This window comes from Cupressus sempervirens, chromosome 3, assembly GCF_028749045.1.
Source record: "Cupressus sempervirens isolate cs-2001-9-10 chromosome 3, ASM2874904v1, whole genome shotgun sequence".
NCBI lineage: Eukaryota > Viridiplantae > Streptophyta > Pinopsida > Cupressales > Cupressaceae > Cupressus > Cupressus sempervirens.
Window position 1 is genome coordinate 359,271,119 of NC_143120.1, and position 26,458 is coordinate 359,297,576.

At 36.2% G+C, this 26,458-nt stretch overlaps 1 protein-coding gene across 1 annotated transcript in view; it reads right to left on the reverse strand.

Annotated features, from left to right (window-relative positions):
- Window positions 1–14,004, reverse strand: part of LOC149566481 (beta-ureidopropionase-like) — a 40,142-nt gene extending 26,138 nt beyond the window's left edge. Inside the window, exon 1 of the mRNA XM_089819803.1 lies at window positions 13,780–14,004. Coding sequence (XP_089675929.1) covers window positions 13,780–13,938 — 159 coding nt within the window. The 5' untranslated portion in view covers window positions 13,939–14,004. The remainder of the gene's footprint in view (window positions 1–13,779) is intronic.
- Between the last annotated feature and the right edge of the window lie 12,454 nt (window positions 14,005–26,458).

Sequence of the window (26,458 nt, forward strand, 5' to 3'; positions counted from 1 at the left end):
CCCTATTGTAGCTTTCTAAGTGGTCAGGTATGCCCATAACACCGCAGACAATCTCTCCTCCCAGTCATCTTGTTCCATCCATGTCTTGTACAAAATGGATACCAATACTTTGTTTGTGGCCTCAACTTGAATGTTTGCCCAAGGATAGTATGGATTGGAAAGTGTATGGAAGATCTTGAACTCGATTGTCACAATTCAAAATCCAAATCACTTGATTTACAAAATGTACTCCTTTGCCACTTGTTATTTGAAGAGGCATCCCAAACCAACTTACTATTTATTTGTATAAGAATCTAGCCACACTTAATGTTGTGTTTTCAGAAAGAGCCCTTACTTCTGCCCATTTTGTAAGATTCCTCAGCCACTATTATACATTTGCACCTGTGCATGTTTCTTACCTTCAGGGATCCTCAAAATCCAATCCCCATCTCTCAAATAACTTATGTGCTTATGATGTTGTTAGAGGCACGAAATACCTCTTAAAGGGTTTTCTTGCTCTTTGGCATGTGTCACAACTCAATACCCACTCACGGGCATCCATGTGTAAGGTAGGCCACCATAGTCTGGCTAATAACACCTTGTGTGTTGTAGCATCACATCCCATATAGCCTCCTATAATCCCTTCTTGGAATTCTCTAAGTACTCCTAGAATCTCCTCTATTACGCAACTTTGTAGAACTTCATCTGACCCCATTTTGTATAGCAATCCATTGATAAGTTGAAATGTTTTAATCTTCAATGCAATCCTCCTTTCACTAACTGGTGTGTATCTTAGAAAAGTAGAAATTGATACATATTGGTCTATCCCCTCATACCAGTAAGGTAATACTGCAATCAAGAAAAAATGTGTGTCAAGAAAGTCTTCATTCACTCCCTCCTTTGTAGGTTCTCCTGATTGTATCCGATACAATTGATCTGTAATCACATGATTCCTTTTGGAACGTACTATGATTTTATTAATAAAATCTTGGAGGACTAGCCACCTACTTATCCTCTGTTGTATAATAGGCTTATTTACCAAGTGCATCAAAGCTTGATGATGAAACAAAAAATGTGAATGGTGTGGCTAATAAATAGTGAATTTTTTGGATGACATATACCATAGGCAGTGCTTCTCTTTCCATTGTGCTATAGTTTTGTTCCTCTTTTGATAGTAGTCGGCTTGCAAAGTACACTAGATAGTCCAATACCTCTTGGCCTGCCTAGGCTAGTGTAGTCCCTATTGCATAGATAGAGACATCCACGTTAGTTAGAGGCATCCACCTAAATGTGGAATTCTTTATTCCAATCTGCATACACCATGATGGGAACTCCTACTAGTCTTGATTTCAGCTCTAGGAATGCCTCATCTTACTCCTTTAGCCAAGAGAATGGTTCTCCCTTCCTAGTTAGTTCTCAAATGGTAAGGACACCTTTGTAAATCCTTTTATGAACCTTTTGTAGTATCCAACGTGCCCCAGGAATGATTTGATGTCGGTTACATTTGTAGACCTCTCCATATGAATTACAACATGGATCTTATCCGAGTATGTTTTTAGTCCTTGCACACTATGTGGCCAAGGAGTCTACCCCATGGAACCATAAACCGACATTTCTTTGGATTCAAAGCCAATCTTTCCTATCAGTATCTCTCCATGCACTCTCCCAAGGCTTTCAAGTAGTGCTCTTTTCCACTATAGATAGACCAATCATCTAAAGAAGCTTTGCAGTTCCCGAAAGACATTATGTCAAAGATATGGAGTATAATCCTTTTGAAGGTGGCTGGTATGTTACACAATGCAAATGACATTCAATTGTACGCACATACTCTATCTTCCACTACAAACGTGGTTTTCAACTTATCCTCTTCAGCTATGCTGCTCTGGTTATACCTTGAAAACACATCCATGAACAGGGACATTTCACGGCCCGCCACTTCTTCCAAAATGCTATCTATGAACGGAATTGGAAAGGAATCTTTCATAGTTACTACATCCATATATCTGAATTCTACACAAATCTGAATCTGATTAACTTTCTTTTTTAGGGATATGACTATAGGAAAGATCAATTCACTGCTTTGTACCTTAAAATGATACTGGCATCCAAAATCCTGGCAATCTCTTCCCGAACCTTAGCCGCATAGTTTCTATTCATTCGCTAGGGTCTTTTAGATATTGGCATGGCTCCTAGTATGAGGGGGATTCAATAGAGGCATAATTTAGTGGTACTCCCTTTAGGTCCTTATTCATACATGCAAACATGTCCCTATACTAGAGAATTTTTTTAAGGCTATTGCTTTTAACACTGGGTCCCACTCATCACCAACGAGGATTTCCTTGGCACGGTCTTCCTTAGATTCATTCTTCTTAATTTAGGTTATTCGTATTTTACTTATTTGTCCTTCTCAAATTGGTGAGCTAGAGTTTCATCTAGTTTGGTTGTACCTTCCTACTCTTCCTCAAGTTTTGTTTCTTGAATTTACAACATGTTATATTCCAATTGGAAGACTCGTAATCTCCCATTTGCCAGTGAAACAACCCATTGAGGGAACTCATTTCATCATCCAAGCAATTCTCTAGTCGTAATATGCCCTCTTTATTAGGTTCCACTCCACCTTTGTCCCATTCTTCTCCTTCCCCTTCTGAGTCAGAGGCTAGCTCTTGACTCACCCTTTAGTTTTGTAGATCAATTACATACTTCCATCCTTCTATTTCCAAGGAAAGAGTATTCTTCTTCCAAATATGATTTGCCTTTTCATTTCTAAAGCAATGACCATGAAGTCGAGGAAGAATTGTTGCTTAAATCACCACTTTTGTCCCATCAATGTTTGAATGGCCTTGATCTCATGCTGGTCGGCCCCTTCCAACTGAAATGTGGGCAGCCAAAGGGTTGGTTTTCCCATGGCCTTCCAAGTTTCTTTAAAAAGGATGCTAACAATAGATCCTCCATCCACAATAGTGTTTGTTAATTTACAGCCCATTATTTCCATTTCTACAACATGTGTCCTCCCTACCCATATGGTGAACATAGTACTTTTCTCTTTTTCTCCCTTCGCTTCCTCTTTTTCTCCTCCCTTGGGTTTCTCCTCCGCATCACTTCCTCGTATTATAGCCACCCTCAATTGAGGTAAGGTTTCCAATAAATTTGCTACACTGACTGGTACATTGGCTTGTAATATTTGTTGCATAATATTAGTTTCTAACATTGAGTTTATAGGAAGGGGCTTGGCGGTACTCACCTATCCTTCCGTCATGGCCTCCTATATATCTCTCCTTGCCTCCCTAAGTTTCTTCTTCTTTGTATTTGCATAAAGGTAAGTGAGTTTCCTTGCTTAGATCCTTGTGATGGCCGGGACTTCCCTCCTTGGTTCTAAGATCTCAAGCATGTTCACACTTTTTTGCCTAGTACAGTGGTTGTCCTCGTGATTGTTAGGTCCACACAATTTGCACAACATCACTCCACCTTTTCCTCCACTTTGGTAGTCCCAAGAAAAATGGTCTGCATTCATTACATCTTCTGCATTGGATCATAAGGTGTCCCCTGCTGTCATACTAGATGTGATTTCAAGGTGTATTAGAACTTCTATTGTTATTACTTTCCCACTGGTTGTTACAATACTCTCCCGGTGATGCCTCCATGTTTGTGTTTCTTGGAGGTGTAGAGAGGGGTGTGGCTTGTTCACCTTGTATGAAGAATACTTGGGCGCTCCTTGCCTTCAAGTTATAAGGGCGTTCCTTAATGAAATGTCCTAATACCTAGCATATATCACAAAATGCTATCTTTGGACGATTGGCTTTCATGTGTCCCTCCATCCAACAATTTGTGCACCAAAGTTCCTTCCCTTCTTTTGTGCCTTCCTTTCCAGCTTCCATCTCCTTCATCATTCACATCATGTCCCTCCTTAATGTTTGGATTGTTTTGGATTCATCCCCACTCTCTCCTTTCATACTGTTGTTGTCACTTCCATGCTTTCTCCCTTTCAAGATTTTATTTTCACTTTCGATGTCCATGGACATGTGTGCAAGCATCAACATAGGAGGATGGTGGTACCAATTTCATCTTCCATGATTAGGATGGAGTTAGCCCTTTCATAAACCATTTTTTTCAATGTGTCCACTAGCTTGTTTTCTGATTTGCCTATTAAATCTTTCATTCTCTTATTTAGGCTTGTACAAGATTCATTCTTGGCCTGTCTGGTGTTATATATTTTTGTAACTATCTCATCGTCATCCCTTAATAATCTAAATTCTTCTTCGAAGGCCATTCAAAGGTTTCTCCATGTTACTTTCTTTCCAACCTCTAGCTTTGTATACCAATCAATGGCGATTCTCCTCAGGGTGGCCAAGAATGCTTTTAACCATTCATCCTGATCGTTCTCACCATTTGCCTACCATATAGTTACACACGTCTTATAGTAACATGCTGGATTGTCTAACCCACCACTTGTGAATCTGGGGAGTTTTTGTTTTACTATTATTCCCTCCATCTTAGTTCTCTAACTATTTCCTTGGGTGTTTGCTCCCGACAAGGTTACTTCTCCCCCTCCTTGTGCTCCTTTTGTGTGAAAAGAGCTTTCCTCATGGTTTGAGCAGTATTCTTTGCATGTTGGTATTCTTGGGTCTCTCCACTCAACTCTTATTTCTGGTTCTTCTGAGATTGCATAGTGGATGCAATCAAGTTTTCTTTTATCTGGCTTGACCTTTCAGACGGTGACACCTTTCCTCCTCCTCCCTAGTACATAAGGCCCACCATAGAGAAGCTTTCCCCCCAATTATTTCTTCTGATAATCAACTTGGATCTTTGTTTGGGATTAGAGGCATTAATTGTTTTGCTGCCTAGGCTTCCTACGTCTTGAAATGCCCCTCTCTTGGTTTTCATGTTGATTTCTCTCGGCAAATTGTTGGAGTACTTGCCTCCATTGTTCACATTGTATTTCAGCTTGTTCTCCCTCCAATTGTATTAGGTTCCTTACCAGTAGTCAAGGTATATGTCCAAGGAGATCGTACACTACTAATGAGATAGAGAGTTCGTCTTGTACCGTACTCTCAGGGACCGCTGTCTCACAGGGTTCCTTTATTGCATATTGGTCGATTGAAACTTCACATGCCTACACCAAATCATGTGTTGATCTTCTCTTGTTACTTCTTACTTCTCTATGTCACTATCTGCCACTAGTACTTGTAGGAATGACCGACCCATTACTCCATTGCCTTTGTTGCCACAAGACCTTCGCGTTTGAAACTAGGCAACAATGCCAATAACGTAGATGAATTATACCAAAGATTACCAGTACATATATTTACTCTATTAATACTCAATACCAACTACAACATATAACAAAACCAATATCATATTAATGCGAAGGAAACAATTTCATAGTTTATTTCCAAAAATCACACATACATATGTTCATGTTCAATAATCCCTAAATATATCCTTGGTTAAGAGAACTAACCGACACATCCCTTCGCTAAGCTTAACTACCCAAACCCCTTACTAACCATCCTTAATCATAACTAAATTATACTAATGTTTTATTATGGCTCTGCAATGCTCCGTAACTTGCATGAATCCATCACCTTCATCCCTTTCCATGAAAAAGGCTCCCTCGCTTGTATGTCCTATATTATCTTGGGTGACCAGCACGTAGTGTGTCATGACATGCTCTAAAAATTCTCTCCTTTACCTTTGATTCTGCTACAAGATATACCCTATCCTTGTATATGATAAGCTCGTCTACCACTTTGTATTTCTCATCTTGTAACCTCCCATCTAAAATGTTAGGGGCAGATGAGTTCTTGATATAGTCAGCTATTATAAAAAAAATTCAATCAGCAAATATATTAATCATGGAGCACAAATAAAAGCTTCCTAGGGGGTGCATGAGGAATCATATTATTATTCCCTTTAACATACTCAATTTAAAAATCATAGGCTTGTAGCTTACCCATTTTATCATTTAAATCCTTTTGTTTGAAGAACTTCAAGCTGTTGTGATTTGTCTTAACCAAAAGCTTCCCACAAACCAAGTATTGTGTAACATCTGATTTTTTCGGGTCTAAATTAACATCTAACATATGCATAGAATACGGTTATAACTTCAATTTCATAAGAAGGCAGTTACATCATTCATGTTCATGTGAAGAAGATTTACCGTTAAAGTCAGTTAAACAAAAATTTCTTAACTAAATACTTGAAATACCTTTTAATGAAATTACTTCAGAAATTGAAAATCACATACCTCGGAAAACTGAGATCGTAATCATACTAACGATGCTTCACTGTATCTATTAGGGCATCTTTTAACACGGATTCACTTAGGGCTTCTGCGACCACAGATTCAATTTAGGGCATCCGTGACAACGGATTTAATTCTAGGCTTTCGCGACGACGAATACAATTTAGGGCATCAGATCTCTTTTCCTTCCAACTACTAAACTATGACAGTAACTCAAGGATTAGAAATATACTAATAATTGATATTCATTTAAAGGAAAAACAATCCATGAATCTATCTCTTAGATCTAGTTGTAAATAACAGTAAGAATGAAAACCACTCAATTTAATCTTACCTCTTCATAATAATAAAGATAATACCTGTTCCAATAAACATAGGAATGCTTAGCTTATTTCTATCTGACGCCTGTCTAATATCTTGAGAGAGGTGAAACATTGTCAGGGGCTTTACCACCCAACCTTGGACCACAACATATCCCCGCACGATCTCTGACGAGAAAGGCCCTCCCTACCCGGAATTGACAGGGAACATCATTCCATCCACTGGGCATCATGATATATATAACACGCCATATGACTTGGCAGCAGGAGATCACAATAGCAGGAATATACATGGGTTATTAATTAATTCATATTAAATGATAAATATTAAGTTCACAAAACTGTTACTGATTCATATTGTTATAAATTCCTCTTTTCCATCTTGTCACCCTTTTTCTTGGCTATACAATCAGGTGGAATCCAGGTGTTAGGAATTCTCAGAACAATCAGCTCTGTCAATTTTACATGCATCCAATATTTCACTAACTGTGATTTCACAATTATGTTCTTAAAAGAATTCTATATGCTTCATGAGTAAAAACATGCAGGAGCTAATTATCAAGTTATTTTCTTATTCTGATGACATTCTTATTTATTGTATATTCTTTGCACCCCTCACCTTTCTCAGGCCTTCTAGCCAGTGATTCCCAAGTGCTATCAGATTACATTCATTGTGAATTTCCACACCTCCTTCACCATATTCTGGCATTTTGCCTGGTGAATTCCTTGGTGTTCTCGGTTCAGTCTTTCATTCTCAAATATTCATTTGGATTTAATTGATCTTATCTAAGATGATAATAATTTTTTTTTTTTTAAAAGTAATTCAGAGAAATTTTTAACACATTTAGATATAGATATATATATATATATAAAGAGAACTCAGACCTAAGTGTAAAACATAGCAGTAAATATCAAGGACAATCGGCAATCTTGAAAACTTGATAAGGAGAAAGTCGACATGCTTCACAGACATATTGATTTTATGGAACGGCAAAATAATATGTTAGATTTTATGCAAGAGATTTTACTTGAAATGATAACTTTCTTAGAAGGAAATCTAGAGAAATCACACATTCGGTTGTATGAACAAAGACGTCAAGTTTGAGTATAAAACATTACAGTGTATAATATAAGGTTGTCAGCAATCTTTCAAGAACTTGACATCTCTATAAAGGATAAATAACAGGATTCATGCCTTACCACAATCATATGCCATAGAGGAAAAACAAACGATAATCCTAACAATGAGAAACAGTGATCTTATTTGCAAACAAGATTTACTTCCACATATTAATATTAAATGAAATTAAGATATGGTCTGTCGGCACAAGGTTTAAACTCTGCATTCGTAACATAAAAGGAATAGTATAATGACCATACGACTTGAATTTAAACACCTTATGGCTCTCACTCTCTCTATTACCGATTTCTAAGAAGGTCGTACTCGTTCAACCTGCCAATCTCGTTCAGTAACCTGCAGATGATGACATGGATGTGACGCAAGGCAAAATTATTATCTGCACTGGGTTAATCACCATTTCTCACAGGGAACTCGACTGTGCTAGCTAGAAGAGAATAGGAAGGCCGATGAAGTGTATGAAAAAGTATCTCCCCTTATGGAATTCGAGAGGCCCCTTCTAAACAAACCCGACCATGACTCTTAAAAGTTGAAACCGAAACTTCTTGACTTCCACACGTTATCAAGAAAAAACTATACATTTTCCAAACTTCAATTCAATGTAAATCAATTAAAAGCAAGAGCATAAGTTGGAAGATTATAATCGTTTCAAATTTCCAAGCATTTAATCAGTTTTAAACAAGGAAAACATAAAAGAATGGAAAAAGAAAAAGAGTTGAAAGATTATGACTCAAAAATTATAATAATCAAATGCTATTATAATTATTAAAATCTTCTATGTACAAACAACATAATGTTATTAATTATTAAATTATAATGGCGCTAAATCATTTGATATTTAAATGTACGTAATTAAATATTTATTAAAAATAATAATATGATGAAAAATAAATTAAAATCCTTTAAAATATGTTTTATATTTTAACTCAATTTATTTTATTTAAGTTATTTATTTAAATAACTCATGCAATTCCACCGATGTATCCTGCTACAATTCGCTAGGTCCTTTACCCGTCTGCTAGTGATGGCTAGTGATGGTAATGCCCTGCCTAATTCTTTTCTGACAATGCTTCAACCCCTTTGACATGCTCCCTACAAGGAATTTCTTTGTAATTAAATTATAAATTATAAATAATCATATCAGTTAACCTTTCATCTTACTTCCATGAATTCACAATTAAAGATCAACTAACATGTCATCTTCACTTGAAATCATAACGGCTAACTACCTTACCATTTCACCAGATTATATCAAATTAAACTGCCAACTGACTTCATGTGAACCTCAACGTCTATATTTCAAGCTAGGTCAAAAATTGGGATGTAACATATTGTCTGAATTTTTTTGGTGCATGCATGATGGCCAATATCTTGTTATAAATAGACAATCTCCTCACTATCTCCTTGAGCCTCCCACTCTCAAATGCTATGGGGTGTCTATTTTACATCAATAGTACTCCCATTCCCTCTCATGAAGCATCACATTGTAAGGCAAAAGGGAGTGAGAAATCTAGAATAGCCAAAACAAGGCATCACTTCATTGATTTATCAAAAGCTCTCTAAGTTAATAGTCTCAACGAGAAGGCTCCTTTCTCTATAGAATCTTGCAATGGGCTTGCAAGCTATAAAAACTTTTTCACAAGCCTATAATAGCTACAAAAACCCACAAATCTTCTCAAATGTGTCAAATTCCTTGTCTAGGACTACCATGTGCAGCATTAATCTTTTCCATGTCTATGCTAACCCCTTTGGTACTAATCATAAATCTCAAACATAATATTTTCTTCAAGTCAAATTCAAATTTGGATGCCTTGGCTTAAAATGAATGCTACTTGTGTATGCCAAGCACCTCATATACATGCCTCAAATGATCCTCCCACGTCTAATTGGAAATCAATATGCCATCAAAGAAAACCAACAAGATTTTTCTCAATTGCAAAGAAATACATGATTAGGACATTGCGGTTGTATTGATCAACCCAAATGGCATAACAAAGAACTCATAGTGCCTATAGTGACACCTAAATGTTGTCGTGTACATTCTCCTCTCTAACTCTCATTTGATGATACCTCAATCAAATGTCAATCTTGAGAACAATGCCACACCATGAATCTTGTCAATCAACTCATCAATTCTAGGTATGGGGTAGTGACTCTTGATTGTCTATTTACTGAGGGTTCTGTAATCCATGCACATCCTTATAGTTCCCTCTTTTACTTCACCAAAACTAAAAATGAAGTAAATGGACTTGAACCAGGTTATATGTGCCCCATATCCAATAGCTCCTTAATCACCTTCGTAATCTCTCCATTGCATCTCCTAGGGTGTTGATAAGAAGTTTTAATGACTGATTTCACTCCTTTCTCAAGCTCAATCACATGCTAAAAGCACTCATTTAGAGGTAAACTAGGAGGAATTTAGCTAGATACCTTGCTATGTTTATCCAAGATAGATTGAATATCAACATGGTAGGGCCTCCCATCCTCAAATGGGCTATGTGTCACTTGGCCTCCACAAAAAGCTCTCTCCATACTCTTGGTTGGAATCCATTGTAGAACCTATTAGATTGTGGTGACTGATCAAGGAAGTATTGTACATTCTCCATAATTCCTCAGCAGGGTTTGGGGCTGGGCCAGACCCCAAGCAGGGGTTTGGGGTTGGCAGCCCCCAATACCACTGGGGCCATTAAGTCATGGCTGCCCTCGAGAAAATTTTATTTGGGGCTATTTTATTAGCATTTAATGGCTGACATGTTGTAACTAATTTTAAGCCTAAAGCGGCAAAAAGAATTGTATAAAAGGGCTTAGGGTTAGGGATTGTTTCATTATGTGTGATGCGAAAATTGCTTCTTGCAGCGGTATTGAGTTGTAAGGGATTACAGATTGTAATCAGGTTGTAATCACTGGATCGTAATAATATTGGACTTGCTCTTTGGTGGACATAGCCCAAGGTTTGGGTGAACCACATTAAATCTTGGTGTCTTGTGTTCTCTTTTGTGCGATTTATTATTTCATGATATTGTTTATATTTGCATGTAATTATTATTTCTGTCTGAGGTTAATCCTAACAAAACCTTCATTAGAAAGGCAACGAAGAATCCCAGCATTAGATTTGAACTCCAACTCCAAAGCGTGAATTTTTTTGTGTACTCGCCAAGTAATTGCAACCTTTACACTCCCAATACTAATTTGATCTCAACAATGCCAATCACATTGAATTCATCTTACATCTTGCTTCATCCTAGGGTCTATTCCATCTATTGAATCTTTCAATTGCTTGGAATGGAATACCCATCTATGACTACAAATTAAATCCTTTAAAAACAATCTCTCAAGTCATTTTAGTTACTAAACCTTCATCAATGAAGTTGTGAGTGGTTCCACTATCGAACAAAACTATCAGCCTATGTCCCTGTAAGATTCTTTTAACATGAAAATGTGAATATGAATGCTTGTGAAAGGGTTGCACATGTGCTGCTAGAACACTCACTTCCTTGGTCCTCATGCTCAACTCCATTTATAATGACCTCAAGCTCAAGTTCTTCTTTGATATCCTCCTTAGAGACCACCTCTTTGTAATGCATTTTCCTTTTCTTAAACACCTACAATGGGGCTGCCATGGTTCTCTACAAGTGAAAACAATATTTTCCTTCAAAACTTATTCTTGGACACCTCAATTTGGTTTGTCTTTCAAGACGATGCCTTAGGTTGAGGGAAACTCCTAAAGAAATATTCTTATGTTGAATTGGATGAGCATTCTTAGAGCAGAACTTTTCTCTAGCCAATCAATCCTCCAAATTTATGGATCTCCCAATGGCTTCTTGGAAGAACTTTGGCTCAAACCTCCTCACCAAACCCTTGAGTGGTTCACGTAGGCCCTCTTTAAAAAGAGCTTAAAGTATCTTCTCTATCAAATATGGAACCATAATCAACACCCTCTAAAAAATTTTTGCACAATGTTCATATGAACCATTTTGCTTCAATTGTACCAGTCTTGTAAAGTGAATCTCTCAATTTCATATCAAATCTCTTTGTCAATGTTTTGGTGAATACTTCTAAGGTAGTAACTACATCATGCTTTCCTAGGGTCACCATGACATGTTACCAACACTCGTGGACTACACCTTCTAGACTACATTGTAAGGTCCCTTTCTTAGACCCCCTAGGTCTCAGGTCCAGTTTAAACTAGGTCTGAGTCCAAGTTTGTTTCATTGTGGATTTGGATTACAGACTGTGGGTTCAGCACTGCCCAACCTGGGTGAACCTGACAAGCTCTTTGGTTTTGTCTTTATACCTATCCATGTTGTATCTAGAATTACTTATGTTGGGCATTAAATTCACAAGTGCTTCTAGCTCTGGAAGCCAATCCCATTTTTCAACAGGCCCATGGTATCTGCTTTGAAAATATGAGGACGTGGTACAGATTCTAGGTAGAGGACGTTCACTTGGAATTGCTTTCATTGCAATGTAAAATATAGCTACTCATAAAGTCAAGCGAAATGACATTTGTGCTTTATCCCTCAGCAAGGCATCAAATTTTATATAAGCAAGCCAAAAGGTAAAGGCCTACTAGCAGAGGAACAAGTATTACCATATATTGAAGAGAAAGCAAAACAAGAAAAAGCATTTGGGAAGTAGATACAGGTTCTATTGTTCATCCTTTGCTAATGTCTAAGAAAGGATCAAAGGCCTCTCTATCACCTTCCAATCTTGAACCTGTGAAGGGCATGTTCAGTGTTGGCCTCAAAACTACATGAATTTCAATACAAACCCCAAGTTCATCACTATGGAAGGAAATACATCATAAACCTATTAGTAGCAAAGTCGTACTGTTGAAATCTGTGAAACACACAAAGAGGAGCCTGACTGAACATAAGTCCATCTCCATGGAATGCTTAGTGTCACAGGTGAAAGGACAGAGTTATCATGGATGGATGTTCAACTGGTCATTGAATAATATTTTGCTCATTTGGTCAGCCCTTTATTGAAAACCAGAAACAACTTGAGAAAAGATAGTTACTTAAGGAAAGAGACTTCTGGAACAATGACTCTTGCATGTTACATTTCTGGTAACATCATTATCAGTTACAGATCATGTTTGAGACAAATATCCTCGACCCCAATACTAAGCGATTGGAAAATAAAACCCACTTTTCAATTTTACATTAACAACTGGTTGCGTTCAAATCCACTTCAAAAGTTTTCCTGTGCAGTGAAGGACTACCGTTTCTACGCCTGCTGTTATGATCTATTTAGAACGCATTCATCTTCCTCTAAATTTACTCGTAATTTCAGTCCATATGCTTTCTAAGCTTTGTAAGTTTTTCGGTGTCTAATCTGTTTAGATTACCCACCACAACTTTATATGAATCTTTTGTAAATCAACTCTTTTGAGCGTCTACAGTTGAAAATGATTATCCAAGTAGCTTTTAAGTATGTGACCAATATCGAGTATAAACTCTCTAAGCCGCTATTGTACTCCTATGTCCAGATATAAGAATTTTATCATTTACAAGGCTGGAGGATATCCTTGCAACGGTGACGCGGATTACAAGGGCCAGGCCAATTCCTTTCATATTTCGGTCTAATTTCCAGATGACTGGAGTTGGTAGGGCTGGAGCAATTCCTGTTGTGGTTGGATCCAATCTCCAACTCACTAGTATCACCTGGCCCTGGACGGTTCCTAGTGCATATCCCCTGCTGGAAGCTTTTTCCAGATGCAAGTTTTGAACTCAAGTACCTTAATAACGCTGAAGTATCATTGAAACCCTAAGGCTCACCCGCTCAAAATTATTTGAGCGTCCTAATTATAGCATATGGGATTGCAATTACTAGAATTTGGTCCAAGGATTAACTTCTCTCTACTCTCTTCAATATAACTAACAATTGGCTTTTATAAATAAATTCTAGTTTCACTTTCTTATTATCTCAGACAACCCAACGCAGTAGGGCATGTTCAGTATTGGCCTCAAAAGGACATGCACACAAAAATTAATAGCCTAATTCTAATAAAAATTCAGGATATCCATTAACGAAATTCAATTCAATCTGCTCAGATTAATCGAAATAAATTGCAAGAACGCTCGATTTTTTTTTCTCACCTTGTATATTGACGGTGAGAGATTGGATTGAAGAAGCTGGTTGAGAGAATTATATCCACCCAGAGATCCCTTGGGAGAATCAAGTGAGGGCTCTTCTGATACAACATTGTTTTCTTGGTCACTAGAGCAATTTTCACCATCGCAGATCGAATCTCCCATGTTTCCCGATCACCTAAACCAAAATTGATAACCAGAAAACTGGACCTCAAGCTCACAAGCTGTGTTGGGATCAATTGATCGCAGGAGAGCATAAATATGAATTCAGTACTCCAAGTCAAAGATTCCAATACGAATTCCACCTCGATCCCACGTGATCGTGGAATCAGGTGCTAGCAATTGTGAGCTCCAGAAATAAGAATGCATAATTGACCGTATTGAAATTTTTCTTCATTTTCAGTTGACTAATAAATATGATTAAATCTACTACTTGATAGACAATTGGAAGGTTTCGACACAATTTCAATCCTAAAATACGTGTCAATGTGGAGTTTAAGAGTTGACAATTAATGAGTTGAGGGAAATTTAAGAAACGATATATTCTTTATGTATTTTATTAAGTTATGAAATATATATATTTCAATTATAATTCGAAAATTTAAGAAACTATATGTTCTTTATCTATTTTATTAAGTTATGAAATATATATATTTCAATTATAATTCGAAAATTTAAGAAACGATATATTCTTTATGTATTTTATTAAGTTATGAAATATATATATTTCAATTATAATTCGAAAATTTAAGAAACTATATGTTCTTTATCTATTTTATTAAGTCATGGTTGCTAACTCTGCATGCATGCAGAGTTGTATTTATTACTTAGACAACGCTTCATGTTCCGGGAGACCAATCGAGAGTGCCAGAGGGCGTGGTTGGTCTATCGATTGGTACAATTGAGAGTGCCAGAGGGCGTGGTTGGTTGTTCTCGGAGAAAGAATGGAAGACCAATAATAGAAAAGAGGGTGTGGTTGGTCTAATCAACACCACTTTAAGATGGCGATGAAAAGAGTAGGAATGCCAGCCCTACCATTCTATAGGGAACGGAAGGATACACAGAAAGGAAGGGGTGAACCCAAGCCAATGAAGATTCAATGAGGAATAACTAAGAGAAAAAGTATGGCCCCCTTCTAGATTATTGTTGGGCCTACCATACTGGCCTATCATGCCCATTTTTCTTGAATCCTATTTACAGAGTGAAATAGTTACTAAATGATTAGGTAGTTAATCTCCCCACAAAACACAGTAATTCATTCACATACACTCACAGGGGATTTTTTTTTAATTCGTGAACTCGTTCAGTAGGTTTTGGCTTTTTTGTTGTTTCAAAAGAAAAGGATTTGGCGGTGATAATTAAGGATTTGGTTTGATTAGTTCCATGGAAGTTGAAGATAAGTGACAGTGGTTAGCAAAAGATGTCTTTCCAATATTCTTCTAGTACCAGGTATTTGGGATTTGAGGGAGATCGGCCTCGACAGGGCTCTGTAAGATGGTCTGAATCTCAATAATGTATTGATACTCGTAGGAGTATGAGAGTTAGTGATCATTTGAAGATTAAGCACGATGAAGGGAATTCTCATAGTCATACAGATTTCAGTTCCAATTCAGTTACAGGGCAGTCTCATTCTCATGGCAGGTTTTCTATAGGAGTACACCTGCCTTCTCCTTCTCCCATTTGCAATCCAACCAACAGTTTTAGCCCCGCTTGCTCTCCCAGAAGTACCCCGTATGCTCATACAACCTGCCGCCATGGAGAAGCTTATTCAAGAACTGATCAGAACAGAGCTTGGTATTCAAAATGGGGGGAAATTTCATGGGATAGATTTGAAGTAGAAACCAGAGAGTAAAGAATGATCCAGTTATTAACTACAATTGTGATTGTGGAGGGCATCATTGCAGTGCTTTTCTCAATACATGTGCCCCCAATCAGGAAAGTGGTAATGAGGATAAATTATGTAGCAACAAGATCTCAGCTATAGTAGGGACTCTGGCAATAGGAAGAGACATGTACTAGACAGGAAGATGGTAATGGAATTGGAGACCAAGCAAAGCTAGGTTCTCCACTCATCCTATAGCTGAATAATGTTAGATTCATTAGAATGTGGAAGACTCTGTTATGTCTGGAAAAAGTATTCTCCTTGCTTGGTAAAAATTTGACTTAGTTAATGGTGTGATTGTTATTCTCTTATGCCTCTATTTCTAAGGTTGTGTGGAAACTTGTTTCCTTAGTGTACAAAAGCTTGATTCAGGTGAAATCTTCCTTTTAAATTGCAATACTACCTTATTCTTTGGAAATGAGTGTGTAAAATTGAAAAATTCCTAATATACGGAGTGTAAATTTCATTGCTACTACAGAATGTTGTTTTCTTCTAAACTTGTTATAACACATTAAAGTCGCAAGAGCATGTGTCTGTATGCTATTATTTTTAAACTTCTTTGTTTTAGGGCCGTATTTGGTTGTTGTTACGGCTTTCATAGGAATGCCTTGCCTGAGAACTAGGAAACACTAGAACCCTAATTGTATGTTATCCTTTTATATGTATTTGGAACTATTGCATGACTGTTAGGGTCACATTGGTATGAAGTCTTGATTATGAGTTTTATACATAGAAGAACCCTAGAGGATTAAATATTATATATCTTTCTTTATTCATTTCAAAAGTATATGCATAATATGTTTGTCATTCTGACATATTCTTTTTCTACTCTCACACGATCCTGAACAATGGATATAAGGAAGGTTTCCTTACCTGACCAGGAGGTCCTTAAAACCCACATTTATAACCATACCCTCCCTATTGAGATTGTATAATTCAAACCACTCTTGTATGTTGATTGGGATTATTCATCAACTGTTTGAGCTATATAACAGAGTATTTTCACTATCTTTCTACTTAGCCAGATCAAAGCTAAACTATGTGTGATGTAACACGAATAAAACTCTTTTAGACAATTGAACTTCCACCATTACAAACTCTTCCACTAATGCATAAAAGTTTAGAGTAAACAAATGAAATGTGGCATGTGACTGTAAGAGTTCTATTAATGTTTGAAATATAATCAATAGAATGATAAACACTTGGCAAACCATTGATGATCCAAAGAAATTTAGCTTCAAACATACTGATCTTGATGTTATGATTTTCACTAGTGAATTTAGTGTATTTAAGGTTAAGTAGATTTTGGTACTTAAGGAATGATATGAATCCTTGTTATTTATTACTCAAGAATATTATGAGAAGCATGAGAAATTTTGATGACATGTCCTTGATTTTACACTTTAATGGTATGTTAGAACTAACACTGTACTTAATGGCATAGATTGAATAAATGGATTAAGTGTTGCATTTATTTTCAAAGGATGTTTAATTGTATGCATATATGTTGATAATGCATAGTGGAAATACAAATGTGATAGAAAAGAGATTTTTACATATTAAGGAATGTTAATGATTTTCTTTCATACACTAATTTGGTTATCCATGTTGTTAGTGAATGGTGTTTAGACCATGATTTTATCCCCACATTCCATTACTACTCTTAGTTTTACCTATTTAGACTATCTTGTTGTCAGGCTAGGTATCTTTCATGTCAGGAAAGATTCTGGGGAAGCTTAACAGCTTCGTGATAGGGTGGTAAGACACTCCTACAATATTCTCACCCTTGTGTTCTTAGATAGGTTCTGGAGCTTATTTCAACTTGGTCATCATGGTTAGACTATCTGGTATCCAATATCTAGTACTGGTAAGCTGGTAACGAAATTATGGTTTCTTTTAAACTTGAGCATATATGAATATGTATCATTTTAGTTAAAGTTAATGATAGTTAATCAACTAATGTTGACTAGTCATTATTTAAAGGACTTTGACTCTCGTTGAATTTTCCACATTTTATGGAGACTGCTGATGTGGCATTGGTTTTGCAGGGGCAGTGCTTACATTTAATCTATTATCAAGATGAAAAAGAGAAAGTAAAAAGAGGAAATGAGATGTGTTGAAGACTAAAACTCTCTATAAAGGACGCAATTTGTAAAGATGGAAGAAAGGTCAAAAAATACCACAAGAAGTCAAAGTGAACCAAATAAAAGAAATAAAGAAAGAAGAAAAATAAAAATAGAAACTTAAACAAACAAATAAGAAAACAAGATAAAAGAAACAAAAAAATATTATGGAAAAATATATTTATATATAAATATCAATATATAAGTAAACCAAATAAGTAAATTACCGATAAAATAAAACTAAATAAATAAATGTATATATACATATAGTTTAATTTTTAAAGAGTAGAAAAATATTTTTTTTTATTTAAATATAATTATAATTAATATTAAAAAAAATGATGGGTAAATGAACAAAGCCTTTGATTATATAGATAAATTAAAAAAATTATAGATAATGAGTATCTCCATTCAAACGGGCACTGGTAGGAAAGAACATAGAAGAAAACCTCCAATCTTGCCTGGAACCTTTGTCCTTAAAAATGCACAAACATAAAAAAGGGGCATACCCTAGTAATTTATACATATCTATGTTGTTTCTTTCCCTGATTTATTCTAATCTCTAAATATATAATATTATTTGGAGACGAATACACCCTTTACAATTGTTTATATCTCTTGGTTAAATTCAAGAACATCCTTTCCATCTCTATTATGTTTTAATGCTTAGATCATATTGTATTTGTCGTTAATCTGTAGTCAAACTAGTTTTGAGAGTTAGTAATGACTGAAAATAAAATGATAGCAATCTGTGAGTAAATATACTCATCAATTCTAGTTTAAGGAGGTAGCAAGAGGGGAATCTGAAAATGATAAAGTCCTAAAAAGATACTAAATAATACTAAGTCAGATCTAATCTAAAGAAAATTTGTTGCAATATCTTACTTAAATTAGATTATTAATATGCAGAACACCTAACTAGTCCATGTTATTTTAGTGTGTTCTTTATTTCTTTCAAGTATAATTTAACTTAATGTTTTTAGCTGAAATACTCATTGTTCCTACTATTCATATTCACATGGGAACTACTAATTATAAAATTGTGTGTAGTTATCCAGAATTGCCAAAAAGACCATTTCCTCATTATATAAAAGATTCATTCTACTCAATTAAGATTAATATGAATTATGAGAATCATGTGGATTTGATTGCTAAGCGATTATATCTAAATCAGCCAATGTGTGAAGAACATCAAATCTACCCTTTAAATGAAATGATTATATTAGAAAGTGTGTTTACATAATTTTTGATAACTAGGCTACATCCAAAAATAGGTTCCTAGACCCCAAAGATTAATCAAGTAAATATATAACCTATCAAAGAGAGGCTTGATAGTTTTAATCTAGCCTCCCCTATCATTGAAAATTGTGAAAAATTTAACTAAAGAAATGCAATAGAAAAATAAACCATCAAGAATCACTAAAACCTACAACATATATTCATGAATAAGTTTATATACATTTACAAAGAGCTGGGTCAGATCCAAAAAGCCAAGATGAGAGGAACCAAAATAGAAACAAGAGGGATGACCAGCCAAGCCTGGAGGCAGGGAAAACACCAAACAACAACCCATTGCCAAAACAAAAGACATAGAGAAAACCTAGAGCCTAAATCCATAAGGAGACTAACACAAAGAAACATATTAACAGAAACTAAAACACCTAAAGAAAGCCAAAAAGGGCACAAGATCAACAAACACTAGATGGATTTTAGTGTTGAGCTTCCTCCTCTTCCCTCCAGAAAACCATTAAGATGTCTCTCACTTTGTCCATGCCGTCTACCTTCGAACTTGGAAGGAAAACATAAAACTAAAGTTCCTTGTTGGATTTGATCATATTGGGTAGAATGAATTCCAATCTGTCAAGGTCTTCAAAAGAGATGTCTGGCTCGACGTAAGCTTCAAACATTCGTAGAAAATTTAGTAGCCACTCCTTACTTGGGTCCTCTCTAATTCCTCTCCAATGAATGAGGAAATTGATACTAGCCTTCATTTTAGGCAAGGTAGAGAAAAATTGGATGTTGTCCCTAACGTATAGAGACACTCTCCTAGCTACATTGACAAGTGGAAGACCGCTAAGAGGGTATGCCATATACACTTCAGGAAGGGAGATTCTCAGTTTTTGGTCTATGCTAAGAACAAAATTGTAGTGCCTACCCTCGTTCACATCTTCTCTAGACATATTATTGCTATTATTATCAGACTTTGATGGACTAGTTTTATGTAGATGGATTAGTGGTATTGTTTTGACACTATCAGACATTATGTTATGGATTCAGTTATTATATGATGAGATCATTTAGACTTCACATTTCATGTATGTATGATGATCATTATATTGTTTTCAGTTACTGCTGATGATTGGTTAGATGGTTGATTATCTTATGTGTTTTATTATGGATACTTACCCCATACTTGCATGTGTATGGTGTGCGTGTTTTCTTATTGTATGGCGTTTCTGATGTGATTAAGGAAGGGAGTCGTAGTCACCTGCTTAGTCGGGATCTACATGATGCACCACTTCCTGCCATTGCCTGTTTAGCTTAGCACTATATATATTGTTTGTACATGCATGGCTTTTCTGCAGATTGCAGGTACCGGGTATCGACTTCCCTGAATTGCCAGGATGAGCGTACCCTATTATACTATCTCAATGATAAGAGAGGGGAGATAAATTCTCAAGTCCAAATCCCAAACCCTAAAACCATTTGTCCTAGTGAGTTAGGACAAGTATCTGAGTTGAGTACCCACTGAATGTGTCGGATGACATATTTTGTGATTTTTAATCTTTTAGACTGATTTCATATGAATTGTCCTATGATGGGTTTTCATATTTTATCATGAAGGTCTATGGTGAATTTCCTATTAATTAAGTCTTAACAAATAGATTTAATTAATAAATTAATTATTTGAGAGATTAAATATCATGATTTTTTGATATTTTGATTATGATTAATTCAAGGAGAATTAATCGAGAAATAAAAGAATTAAATTAAAAGAAAATTAGAAATTAAAATAAATAATAATTATAAAATATTAATAAATTAATAAACAAATACTAATAATAAAAGTTATAAAAAAATTAAAATAAAAGTTATAAAAATTAAAATGGGAGTTATAAATGAAAATTAGTTAAAAATAATTGGAATTATAAACTTGCTTGGAAATTAATGCAGTTCTCCATTTTTCATGTGTCAACAACACGAGGGTTAGTGCATCAATTAAGCACATGGTGTCTACAATCCTAGGGCTTATCAAAAAGGTTGGAAATAGGTCCATGCTTAGTTGGCGATATCTTCCAGCTGGTTCTAGAAGCATTCTAGGGTTATCCTGAAAGCTCTTTATATTCGGGCATTCCTTAATAGCTTGGATATAGCTTGGACATAGCATGGATAGTGTGGTTAGCGTGGAGAACAATTGAAGCATTGGAGGATTCGGGAAAATTTTGAAGAAGGGGAGCTTGCTCTGCGGGTTATCTGAGGATAAGCGAGTTAGCATCAGAATTCGGGTAGATTCTTGTGATTTCATTATGATACTTCTGCATCTTGCTTTCCCCTGTCTTCTTCGTATTTTCCTTATGTCTTCATTGTGCATTTTCAATTTGGGCAATTAAGTTTTGTTTAAGGATTCTATATGCTTAGATCTGAAAATAATACGGACTAGGGTTGCAATTCATGGACAAACCCATTAGAATTAGTCATCAGAGAATTTTTAAAAGAACAAGTTTCATAGAGAGGCTCTGAAAATGAAAGCTTGTATTTTTATAAACATACTGAGATTTTGTATATTATATATATATATATATATATATATATATATATATACATAAACCTTGTTTTATATATATTTATATAATCACAACCTTACTATGGCGGAAACGTTTTTATAAACGTATTTCGCAACTTATTAAATCGCACTGCGATTGTTTGATAAAACAAATACTAATGCATGTTTGGGTGGGGGCAGAATCGCACCCCGTACCCGTGCTTTAAAGGGTCGCGCGGTACCTACTACGCAATGTACCCACGACTGTATTGGTCGCAGGGTACCCACGGCAAATGTCACAACAGTGACAACCGACGGCATATTCGATTCGACTTTGTTCTAAGGAAATTTTGTTATTCGATTTCCTTTATGAATCGAAACTAATAAAAATTCAGTTCCGTTTTTTATAAAATGCAAAAAAAAAAAATATTATATTATATATGTACGTATGTATATATTTAAATATATATATATATATATGTTATTAAAAGATTTAAAGTTGATAATAAAAGATTTATAAATTCATCTCTTTTTTTAATGATGAATAGTTTTGTAATTTTATAGTTTTAACTATTATGAATTAATTAATAGTTTAAGATTATAAGATATATGAAGCATATGAAAATTAAGTTAGTGGAAACGTCTTTTAAATATTATAATTGGAAACTGAAGTTTAGAGGGAATTTTTAATCCATCCAAAAATTAATACATGGAGAAATGTAGGAAAATGTTCTTCCTCTAAACTTGGAATACAAAAACTGAGATTTTGCATATGAATTCAAATTTGAAAACTTAGCAAAACCAAAACATGTGTTTATATTGTGTATTCATTATGCTAATGTTTTGGGTTTTGGGTTGACTAGCGTTGACTGGTATAGGACGTCTACCAGAGGCTTGGGGGTTATGTGAATGTGATGTCTTGATGATGTTTTAATCTCGATCTTTATAAACCCAACCATGATTATGTGATGGAATGCTCTATGAATTGGTTGTGAATACTGGTTGTTATAGTTGAGATTCTTATGTCTGGGACCCTTGACTTAACTATTATTTTTGGTCATTGATCAGTTATCCTTAGATATATTCTAGTCGCCATGATACTAATATGTGGATTTATTATTGATGATGTCATGTTGTGACATGTTTGACTCAACCATTTTGGAGTCTTCGATCAGTATGATTTTGAGATATATTTTGGTTATTGAGAACCAATGGATATTTTGATTATCAGTGATACTTCAGTTGCCAATAGAGAGTTGTTGTGTTCATGATTTTCTATGGATGTTGCTCATGGTGATTTGATGCTTTTATGCATATTTGATGATTTTTAATCATGGATATTTGTTGATCCTTATTATGGTGATTTTGTGGACTTTCTTTATGATTATGATACCATGAGCATTAGGGTAGGATATCTGCATGTAGTGTCGGGAAGTGGCTTGCAATGGGGGTCGGGGCCCTAAGAGGCTGCCAGGGTAACTCATTGTAAGTTGGATTAATAAGTGATAACATTCACACACTTAATACTAACTGAATGAACCTAAAAAGATAAGAGTTTTTGGTTCTCGCCCATGCCTTGAGTGCTTGTATAGGCTAGGATGGGAGTAGAGAGAACGCATGGTTGTGACCTTGCATTCCATAGTATGCCTTGTCAGTATGAAAGGATATTAGTGGCCGCATGAGATCTGTATGGACCCGTGGAGTTTAGCTAACTGCCAGGGTAACTTGTACGAGATAAGTGCGATGACACTTTCCCGCTTGCATAGTAGGTTTCTACATGTCATTGTGTGCCTCTAGGAAGTAGATGTCTGTTTTGTGATTGGAACCTTTGAGTTAGTATACTTTTAGGATTCTTGGACTTTAGAGTCGTGTGCTATGTAGTTTTGATAACCTGTTTGGGACTTGAGATTATCTCCTCAGCACGGTGGGAGTGGACCACTTAGGTACCATGCGGTCGGGTGGTAGTGTATTTTCCACTCTTATCATTTGAGATTCATTGAGACTTTGTGGTTAATGCGTCCTTCGTGATGGTGGATATGTATCCTTTCATTGATGATTAGCATTTGTTAGATGATGATATCTTATGCTTTACTTTTTATGTTAGTAGGATGTTTAGGAGTGACATTCCTACTATGATAATACCGATGATCTCTTCGGTGCTTGGAATGTTACGCACAGAGGGATGGCTAGGATCCACGATGGTCTAATGATGCTATTAACGGTTGGGAGGAACCGTGCACTTAGTTTATTTATTTGATCTTTATGATAGATGTAAATGACTTTTATGATAATGTATCATGAGTATCATGTGATTATCTTTACTTTGATGTATCATGGATTAAAATAGGATGATGTACCTTACTCTACATATGTATATTCTTTTAAGCCTTCATACCTTGTGACATGTACAGTGGATGAATGAGCAGTTGGATATGTAATAATTGAACATTGGACTTATCATATTATTTCATGTGGATGTTGTACTAGATGGATTCATGTAAGTAATTCACGTTAAGGGGATCTTAAAGAATGTAATCTGTTGTATATGTTAAGTTTACTCTTTAGATGGACATTGCTATTGCTTCCATTATTACGAATAAGTTATATGTGGTATTTACTTTCATGAAAAAAAAAATGCTACCAAACTTAGTGAAATACTAGGTTAATTCTTTGGTTCCCTTGGCGGGGCATTATATTTGGTATCAGAGCCCGAGTTTCAACATTGGGAGCTCTGGGTATATTTGAATACCACTAGTTGTTAACGAGTTGAACAAAACGAAAACTTTGAACTATCATGTGTATCTCTTTCTAACTGAAAACTTGAAACTAGGTAAACTGAAAACAGAACTTGAACTGTACTGGTATGTTTTCATACTTCAACACTTAGTTGTCAAAACTAAAAATTTACTTAGACCTAAAAACTAAACTTAGTCTATTGTAACATGTGTCTCTTGATTGTAATAGTACTCTGTACTATTGCAGGATGGTATTTGGGACTAGGTCTTCTGTTAGAGGCCGAGGTAGGGGCCATGGAAGAGGTCGTGGTCGTGGCAGAACCGTCAGTGCCCATGAGTCTGCCCATGAGGGATCGGTCCGTATGGAGAGCAAGGAAGAGCACTCTAATAGGCAGCAGGAAGAGAGCCAAAGAGAGGACCAAGCTGAGTCTGAAGAGGTTGGTCTGAGACAGTTGATGCAGACTATTCTAGAACATCTACCTCCTATTCAAGAACAACCTAAAGTGCATCAGACAGAACAAGAGCATAGACCCAGATCTAGAAGCCCTCGAAAGGATTGTCAGAGGTCCATTGTGTCCACTCAGATGAAGGATCTTTCAAGATCCAAGGTTAAGCCTTTCAATGGGCAAGGGTCTGGTTATGTGGCCGAGCAGTGGCTTATTTCTCTCGACAGGATTTTCACTATGCAAGACTTTGACAGCAATGTTAAGGCAAGATTTGCGATCACCAATTTAGAGAACTTTGGAGCCACTTGGTGGATAATTGAGGAGAAGAAACTAGGGATCGATATGAGCAGTTTCACTTGGGAACTATTTTTGGAGAGTTTCCGAGAACGATTCCTACCAGAGGAATGGAAACAGCAAAGGGCAGATGAATTTCATAATCTCAAGCAGTGCATATGTCAGTGACCGAGTATGAGCGTAAGTTTTATGAGCTCATGTCTTTTTCAGGATTCAGTGAAAATTCAGCTTAGTTGACACAACATTTTATTAGGGGTTTCAACAACCGTATTATTGGGGGTGTCAATGTATTTGAGCCAAAAACCCTCAAGGATGTGGTACATCGAGCAATCCTTGTTGAGCAAAGCGTCAACCTTGGTCAAGATGGTTTTGTAGGAGCGCCAGCAGCGTCAGGATCTAAAAGCAACTTTAATTCAGATGGCAACAAGAAGCCTTTCTCTTCTAAGGGAAAACAGTTTCACCAGCAGTCTTAGTAGACGCAACAACAGAAGGGATTTAATTCTCAGGCTCAAGGTGGTGGCAAAGGTTCTAACTTTAAGAACAATCGCAATGCTCAACGCAATAAACAAAATCAACCCAATCATCCAGCTCAGAGTAGTCAGTCGTTTGTTAGCAGGAACAACCGACAGCAATCAAATGTACCACCTATGGGTAGAGGGTCTGGTAGGAATATAGAATGCTTTTCATGTGGACAGATTGGTCATTATGCAGCTCAGTGTCCACAGCGAGCGCCTCAGTTTTCAGGACCTAGGCCAACAGCCTCAGAGCCTACATTAGGTGATGCAGCTAGAGCTCATAGAGTATTTGCTGCAGTTGATCACCATCAGGCGAATCATCAGGGTACAGTGGTTGAGACCACAGGTTCTATTCGAGGTCTATCTCTTTTAGTATTATTTGATTCAGGAGCTACTGATTCATTTATTTCACCATCTATAGTTTCTAAGTGTAAGCTGGATGCGGTGAAGCAAGATCATGGTTGGCAAGTGGAACTAGCCTCAGGTATCAAGGTCTCCACGAACTCTGTAGTTCATAAGTGTGGGCTTAGCTTAGGAAGCTTTGTTTCAGTAGTGGATCTTCGAGTCATACCCCTTGGTTCCTATGATGTGGTTTTAGGCATGGATTGGCTTGGAACTCATAAAGCCAGTATAGATTGCAGGAAGAAGATAATTATGTGCCAAGATGACCAAGGGAATGATGTAAGGATAGTTGGGATACCAAGGCCTATATCTCTGCGGATGATTTCTGCTATGCAAATGAAGCAAAGTTTCCATAAAGGATGTCAAATATTTGCTGTTATGGTAAATGATCTTGATGAGGAAGATCCTGTGAGGAAGACTTTAGATCACCCGATTTTGCAAGAGTACGCAGATGTTTTTCCAAGTGAGATTCCAGGCATGCCTCCAAAGAGGGATATTGACTTTAGCATTGATCTAGTTCCTGGA